The 8,529-nt window shown below is 35.7% G+C and overlaps 2 protein-coding genes across 2 annotated transcripts; both read left to right on the top strand.

Annotated features, from left to right (window-relative positions):
- The first annotated feature begins 4,135 nt into the window (after positions 1 to 4,135).
- Positions 4,136 to 7,384, top strand: LOC113313319 (annexin D8-like). The gene is made up of 6 exons (XM_026562079.1): positions 4,136 to 4,407; positions 4,580 to 4,807; positions 5,024 to 5,254; positions 5,360 to 5,449; positions 5,611 to 6,503; positions 6,653 to 7,384. The coding sequence occupies exons 1-5, from the start codon at positions 4,192 to 4,194 to the stop codon at positions 5,830 to 5,832; spliced, it is 987 nt and encodes a 328-aa protein (XP_026417864.1). The 5' UTR covers positions 4,136 to 4,191; the 3' UTR covers positions 5,833 to 6,503; positions 6,653 to 7,384.
- On the top strand, positions 6,395 to 7,236 carry LOC113312330 (inactive protein RESTRICTED TEV MOVEMENT 2-like). Its single transcript, XM_026561093.1, has 2 exons — positions 6,395 to 6,503; positions 6,653 to 7,236. Exons 1-2 carry the CDS (start codon positions 6,395 to 6,397, stop codon positions 7,234 to 7,236), a joined length of 693 nt encoding a protein of 230 aa, XP_026416878.1.
- Positions 7,385 to 8,529: the final 1,145 nt, after the last annotated feature.

The following is an 8,529-nucleotide window of genomic DNA, read 5'->3' as shown; positions in this document are numbered from 1 at the left end:
CTCAGACATCCCATAACCTTATTTATACTCAACAGGCGAACAAAATCCTCCCTAATAACTCACCTTGATCTCCATTCATTCGGCAGTGAAAACAATACTCACGGGAATATTTTCTTCCCTGATTTATCTTCCCATGCACCTGACTGCGGCTAACTCACTCCAAACACGCAAAAAACCTTCCTTTTTTATTTATTGCACGCTCCAGACAGTGTCCTAGTCCTTCAAACTCGAGCAATGTACATCTGTAACTCACAGTGAGTCATGCTATCCCGTGAATAACTCCATACACGCCGTTTCACCAAATTCACGTATTCAACCAAGTTTTTTCGAATCTGATGCAATTACCGGTCCTGTTTAGCTGCAACAAGCCCAATCCAATCGATTGTATCACTTGAATCTTCCTATAAATCCTCCAAATCCAAAACAGGGATTATCGGGTTTTAAAAGCTGCACTGCCCTGTGTTGCTTCCACAAGATTTTCCAGCCAAACTGAATCAATTATGACGACCATACCATGCCTGTGATGCCCAAACAAATCTTCCCAAACAATTTCATACGTTGAGTCTCACTGGAACTTGATCAAAATTCGAACCCTGATTTGCAGTCGAAGATATCTTTTTTCCCGCCAAAATTCAGTTCAAATGAAGGGGATGAAGGTGCCCCTTATCCAAATCTGGGATCCATATAGAAAATGTTCTCCGGAGGTGTCCCGAGCAACTTTTCGAGCCGAATTTTCCAAAAATGTTTATTTCCCCTACAAACACATAAAACACCATAATAAGTACGAAATCGAGTACTAACAATACGGAACATTGAGGACACATTAGACACATAAATGCGTCTATCAGTGACAAAGAATGTAATTCTCTTGATAGTGCATACCTTTAATCACCACAAATTAGTTGTCTCATTCGAAACCTTGAACTTGGGATCTTCAATCAACAAGTTTGAGTATCCTCTATGGCGATTTTATTTTATGAGCTTAAGTCCCATATCCCTCGATTCAACACTAACTATCTCTTTAGACAAACCTTTCGTCAAAGGGTCTGTGATATTCTCCTTGGACCTTGTCCAATCAATGGAAATAACGCCTGTTGAGATTAGTTTTTTCAAAAAATTATATCTTCTACGTATATGTATAAACCTCCCATTGTACGAGCTATTTTTATCTCTATCTATTGCAGTTGCTGTCACAATGTATAGATATAGCTGGTACAGGCCTATGCCAGAGAGAAATATCTTTTAAAAATTTCTTAGCCATTCTGCCTCCTCTCCTGCTTTATCTAACACAATAAACTCTGAATCCATAGTGGGACGAGCTATACATGTCTGTTTGGAACTATTCCAAGCTACAGACGCACCTGCTAGAATGAATACATATCAACTCATAGACTTAGAATCCTATGAGTTTATTATCCAGTTTGCATTCGCGAAATCCCTCAAGGATGGTAGGATATCCTTCGTAATTCAAACAAAAGGTCATTGTGTATTTTAAGTACCTCAACACTCTAATAAGTGTATCCCAATGCATATGCCCTGAATTACAGGTATACCTGCTTAACCTACTCAAAACATAAGCAATGTCTGGTCTCGTACAGTTCATCAAATACATCATATTTCCTATGACTCTTGAGTATTCAAGTTGATTAACTCCTACACCCTTATTCTTCTTGAGATTACAAGAAGAATCATATGAAGTACAAGTAGGTTTACATTCAAACTGATTATATTTCTTAAGTATGGATTTAACATAATCAGAGAAACTCATAGACTCAGACTATAGCTATTAAAAGTTTTTATAATCTTCATCCATAATATGGCATCAGCGGGGCCTAAGTCTTTCATGTCAAAGTTCGCATTCAACAATTTCTTAGTGGAATTAATAACATCCATGTTTGTACCTAGTATAAGCATATCATCAACGTACAAGTATACAATCACATAGGCATCTTTGAAAAGTTTAGTATAAACACACTTATCAGATTCATTAATTATAAAACCGCTAGAAATCATCACATGATCAAATTTCTTATTCCACTGTTTAGGTGCTTGTTTCAATCCATACAAAGATTTAATCAGTTTACAAACTTTCTTTTCACAACCTTTAACTACAAAGCCCTCGGGTTGTTCCATATAAATTCTTCATCTAATTCACCATTAAGAAACAATGTCTTTACATCTATTTGATGTATCTCTAGGTTATGTACATGGCTTTGCTATAACTTATGTACATAACCTAGAGGTAACTTATGTACATCTATTTGATGTATTTCGAAGGTCTGAACTGATCAACATGACATTCATAATTCCTTAAGGGTACAGTTCTTACGTTCAACTACACCATTGGATTGAGGTGAATAAGGGGCTGTAGTCTCATGTATTATGCCATGTTCTTCGCAGAAATCTCCTACATGAATTTCATACTCATCACCACGGTCAGACCTAACATTTTTAATGGTAGTATTAAATTGGATTTCAACTTCACGTTTATATATCTTAAAGGCTTCTAAGGCATCGTCCTTCCCTCTAAGCAAATAAACATGATAATACCTCGTACAATCATCTATAAAAGTCACAAACACTTTTTACCACATCTAATTTGAACTGACTTCAAATCAACTAGGTCTGAATGAATTAATTCTAAGGGTTTAGTGTTTCTCTGGACAATCTTACGGAATGATTTCTTAACATTCTTAAATTCTACACAAATTTCACACTTATGATTTCTATCCATAGTGAATTTTGGTATGCAGCCTATGCTAGCCAATTTATGCATCAATTTATAGTTTACATGACCAAGTCTAACATGCTAAACATCCAGTGACACACACATATAAGCAGAAGAATCATTCAGTTTCGCTTGGGGACAGGTTACATTAAGTTTATATAGACCCCCAATCTTGTAACCCTTACCCACATAATCGTTGCCCTTAGTTACTACAACTTTTCCATACTCAATTGTAACTTTAAAACCCTTATCATCTAAAACAGAACAAGAAACAAGATTTTTGCAAATGTCTAGAACATGAAGAACTTCATTCAATGTGAGAGTCTTGGAAGATGTGAGCTTCAGACCGACCTTTCCCTTTCCAGCAATCTCTGATGCAGATGAGTCACCCATATAGTGTTTTTCACCATCCATTACCTTCTGATAGGAGGTGAACATGTCTATGTTCCCACATACATGCTTGGTAGATCCAAAGTCCACCCATCAGTCCATCACATTGGTCACCAAATTAACTTCAGACACCACAACAGAAAATTCTTCTTTATTCTTCTCAACCAAATTCTCATTATTCTTCTTATCCTTACGCTGTCTACAGTGAACTGTCATATGACCAGTATTTCCACACACCCAACAAGCACCTTTAATTTTAATAATGGTAGATTTTGATTTATGAAACATACCTTTCTTGTGAGGAGCATGTTTTGAGTTGTGATTGTTATTGTCACCTTTTCCATCTTTGGAAGACTTGTGTTCGAACATATGAGCCTTGTTCGAAATGAGTATTTCTTTAAACCCTTAGGTCATTAGATCAAACCACACCAAGACCAATAAGTCTTTTATTAAAAACTCATTTTCTGCAACAACAGAGACACAAAGAATTCCGGCCAAGTTACCAAGCTCTACTTAGTCGCTCATTCCAGAAGAGAGTAATAACTTCAGTCATTACCAAGGCTTTATTCTGTCTGATAACTTCAGTCATATTCTCTCTGAAGTCAAAAGGATTACACAAGTTAGCCATTACCCCCAAAAGAATAGGTTCTCGATGCCCAAATTCTTTTGGATTTTGTCTAAAACTATAAGCCTTTGTATATTGCCATTTGCCTCTCATGTATTACGGTTTCAGTAAAGTTAAAGAGTCGAATGCACACTTGTTGCAAAGCTTATGTCAGAAGAGTCAATGAGCTAAATTAGCTAGACAGAAAGAAAGAATGAAAATTTCCTAAAGAAAGAAAAAACAAGATATTTACACATCACACAGCACTCAGTTCAATATGAATTTCACCATCACCATTCCAAACTTCAATGTTGGATCCAACTCACAGCCTCAGTAGGATCTATAAAGTAAAATCCCTTCCTTACTCTCTAAGTCATGTCCTAATTTATTTTTTTATATATGCCTATCTAGCTACCTGACTTTTGCGGTTTTGTGGTATCTTCCATTGATTCAGTACTCTAGCTTAGTAATGGATAGTAATTCCGTATTTTCCGTTCAAGTTTGTGAGAAAGAATGCAGAGAAATACATGAATATGCATCCTCAAGAAGGTTAAATGATTTGGTTCCATCCTTGGTTCGACGAAATCGATATGAACGAAAACAGATAAGAGAAACTTACTTAGTCATGTATGGAGAAGACTTAATCAATCATCTTCAAAAGACACAATCCAACCACACTAATCAGGTTAGAAATTCTAACTAAGAACGAAATAATCGACGTATACTTATTATTTTTACATCATAAAGCTAGCTAATTAAGTGAATTTATTGTTGGATTGATTGGATAAAAGTCCAAAAATTTGTGTAGACAAATGCAGACAATTATTTCCATTTCTCTGAATAAGTTGGTTGTATAGAAATACAGTCTTCTGTCTCTGTGGATGCTGGAACCACACGAGCGTGACGCTGTCATGGCGAGGAATGCATTGGAAGATGGTGACATAAATTACAAGGCTCTTATCGAAATATATACAGGACGAAAATCAAGTCAAATTCTCCTTATTAATCAAGCTTATCAGCATAAGTTTAAAAGGCAATTAGATCAAGATATAATCAGCTTCGAAATGTCTCATCCCTTTCAAAGAGTAAGTTTATAAATCATAAAGCTACGATTAGAAAAAGATGTGCGCTAAATTTAACTATCTTGCATCTAGGACTATATCTATATGTGCTATTTAATGGGGATTTTCATTAAATTTATTTTTTTAACTGAATAAGGTCAAGGATAACCTTAACTTAATCAAAGCTTTAGTTCGAAAGTTACTAATTACGGTGCTTCAAATGAATTGGCATACCAATAGATCTTAGTGGCATTGGCGACATCGCACAAGTCACACAACGTCGACGTAAGTCAACATATCGCAAAATGTGACGCGAAAAGACTATATGAAACAGGAGAAGGCAAGGGAGGAAGTGGAGGAGGAGGAATTGAAGAGTCAGTTGTTCTGGAGATGTTCAGTAAACGAAGCATTCAACAACTTAGGCAAACTTTCTCTACTTATAAGCACATCTATGGACACGAATACAGTAAGGTACGTAGTTTTATTCATGCTAATAATTTAGTTTTTAATTAAGATTATCCCACTTAAATCTTTGCTCGTCAATGATATTAAATGATGTTCTTTTCTTTCGTATAGTCGATCAAAAAGGACGTTTATGGTGACTTTGAGGATGCCCTTGGAATTGTTGTGAAGTGCATATACACTCCAGCTAAATATTATGCAAAGGTATCAATTTATTTGTTCAACAGCCTAAAAGCTAGCTCCTTTAAGCATTTTTGTATCCATAAAAGTTCCTTTAGGAATATTAGGTTCTTGATATTTTATGACTCGGACAATCTTACCACCCCATTCAACAGCTAACTCACCGACGTATTTTCACTTCTCAGATACTGCACAGCTGCATTAAGGGCACGACCACGGACAAAGGAGCGTTGGGACGTGTGATTGTAAGCAGAGCTGAAATAGACATGGACGAAATTCAAAGGGTGTTTGAGAACAAATACGGAATAGAACTCAAAGATGCAATATTATGCGAGAATATGATGATAATGGACAAGCCTCAAAGAGACTTCATTGTTGCCCTGGCAAACATTCATTACCCTTCGTAAACATTTGCACATCTTAATGCCAGGGAACCATAATACTATTATATTTAGCCGTTTGTTTACTTATTATGTACTCATATTTTCTCCGAAACAAGCAAATAAAGCAAAAAAAAATATCTTAATCTCAACTACTATAATTTAACTAATTGTCATACTTAATGGTCAATCATGAATGGGGTTTGCCTTTAGATTGTACAGCTAGGAGGAGGCTCACTAGTGCTTCAAAATCTATAAACAGTCGAGTCCATACTTTAGAGTAGATATGAAACAAAGAACCTCTTCTTTCACCCATCAACAAGAAACGTTGAAACCAACCGCCAAAACAAGACTAAAAACTAGCCATCATCAAAAGACATAAAGATTGGAATCATTTTCGTCAGAAGTTTTCTCATCTTACTTCTAAATGAGTTTATCATTTATATAAAACCCATACGAAGATTTCAATTTCAACAATTCACCTATAGTACTACCTATTGCTAAAGAGGAAAAGAAGAAGAAAATCACGTCTCAAGATTTGAAGAAAACCAGGATCATTTAGGGAAATATAAAACCAGGGGTTGCACGGATGGATACAAGGCCTAGAACTAGAGCTCGTCGGTCTTATGCGGATTTCGAACCTTCTTCGGAACTAGTAGAGGAAAAGGGTTCAGAGACTCTCCTCATTGAACTTACAGGTATGCATGTAACCTTGAAATCCAACTTTGTTTGATGTTTAAGTTATGGACAAATTAAGGTTCACTTGTTTTTGTAAGAATCGCTTCATGTCCGATAAGATGCCTTGCCGTTTTTAAACATGTTTATTCATTCTTGCAAATATTTGCAGGATTTACTAAGGAACAAGCAAGGGTGCAACTCGAGCCGACAGGTAACCTAAAGGTAAGCGGAGAAAGACCACTTGGAGATAACAAATGGAGTCGTTTCGAGAAACATTTTCAAGTTTCATCAGATTGCAACACAGATGAAATCTCTGCTACGTTTGAGGATGGAGTTCTTTTCATTATTATGCCCAAGTTTATAAATAACACTAATCAATCATCTGGAATGTACGAACCAAATCATGATCGACCGATATCACAAGAAAAACATTCAGCAGGGATGGAAGTTGATCAGAGAACTAGGCAACGTTCATCATTGAAGAATCAAGAAGAGAAAAACATGACAGGGCCGAAATTCCCACAAAGAAAAGCAACATTCTCATCGACATTAGAAACTCCACTGGGTCCATTTGGATACTCGAAACAGTCAAAGCTTGGTGATGAAAAGATAAAGCATGGATCAAAGTTGAATACCATAACTCGTCGTGCAGGTAGCTTGATCCAAGACTGTAAGCATACATCTCTTGGGTCCATGGTTGTGGTAGCCATTCTAGTAGCATTTGGGATTTCTATAAAATATGCACGCAGTTAGAAGGGAAATAAATTTGTATGTCCATATTTAATTGTCGGGGTATTGTTAATACCTAATACCAAAAGAAAATGTACATCTAAATTATGTTTCCTATACTCTTGTAAACTGCTATCATAAATCTATTCCATGAATAATTTTTTTTTGCTCATCGGTCTTCTAAATTAAATCCAAGGTTTCTCGACTAAGAGAAAAATGCATGGAACGTAACACAAATACAGTTTGCACTTGGTAAACTGTTCATGCTTAACTAATGAATTTATCCATGAATCGTGGCATTCATGTGAGTACATGATTCATGAATATAATCTGATTTATGTTTTCCTCATTCTAATACCATTTATAGATACGGCAAAAACATATGTGTGTATATTTGTATCAAGGCTTAATCAAATCGAACAAAAAATTTAAAGGGATTAAGCAACTTTACTTGAGAAAGATAGAACTTAAAGATCAGAAAATTTTAAGAAAATTTAACCATATATGGATGGGGTGGTGGAGGAAACTAAAGTTCAAAAAATTTGATGGTCAGCACTAAGCATCATACATTTAAGAGAATAGGGATATCCTTTGCCACTAGGATGAAGAATTGCAAGAATTGTTACGGTTGTTAGATCGGTTTGATTGAATTTTGTAAAGAAATATCAAATATGTTCATAACAAAAATGAAAAAGATATTTGAATTGAGAACCTCTTTTAGGTTTCCAAATCCATACTTCGGTGCTCCGCATCCAACACACAACATTAATATTGTAAATAATCTAGGAAGTTAAAACACATACATAAGAGTATTAAACAAAGAAATAAGCAAAGAAACATAATCTCAATAACATTTTATTAGCTCTTAGGTTTCAAACTTACACCACTGTTAAATTTGATCACCAAATTTAACAAGGGAAAATTGGGAATATGTCCCATTTTCACTAATTCGTTTGGGGATCTATCCCATAACGAAAAAAATTAGTGAATCTATCCTAGAGAGAGAAAGTAACTGTTAAGTGGCTAGTATTCCACATGTGTGGGCTTACACATGCGACAGAGATACGTGTTTACCCTCATCGAGATGATCCACACGTCACCTACAGTTACACGTGTTTGGGATCCGACGAATTTGAGTGATAGCTTTGTGAAACTGGTCGTCTTCTCTGTAGAGAAAAGAGATCGAGACAAACAAAAAAACTTTGCACCGAGAAATAGAGAACCAGGCAAAAGAAAAAAGTAAATCGACTGAAACAGTGATAGACGTAGTTCATTGATGTGTTTTTAGAGATGATTAGGTGTTTTTAAAGGAAGAAC

The sequence above is a fragment of the Papaver somniferum genome, chromosome 9 (assembly GCF_003573695.1).
Source record: "Papaver somniferum cultivar HN1 chromosome 9, ASM357369v1, whole genome shotgun sequence".
NCBI lineage: Eukaryota > Viridiplantae > Streptophyta > Magnoliopsida > Ranunculales > Papaveraceae > Papaver > Papaver somniferum.
The sequence above is the reverse complement of the archived record's forward strand: the minus strand, read 5'-3'. Positions and strand labels throughout refer to the sequence as shown.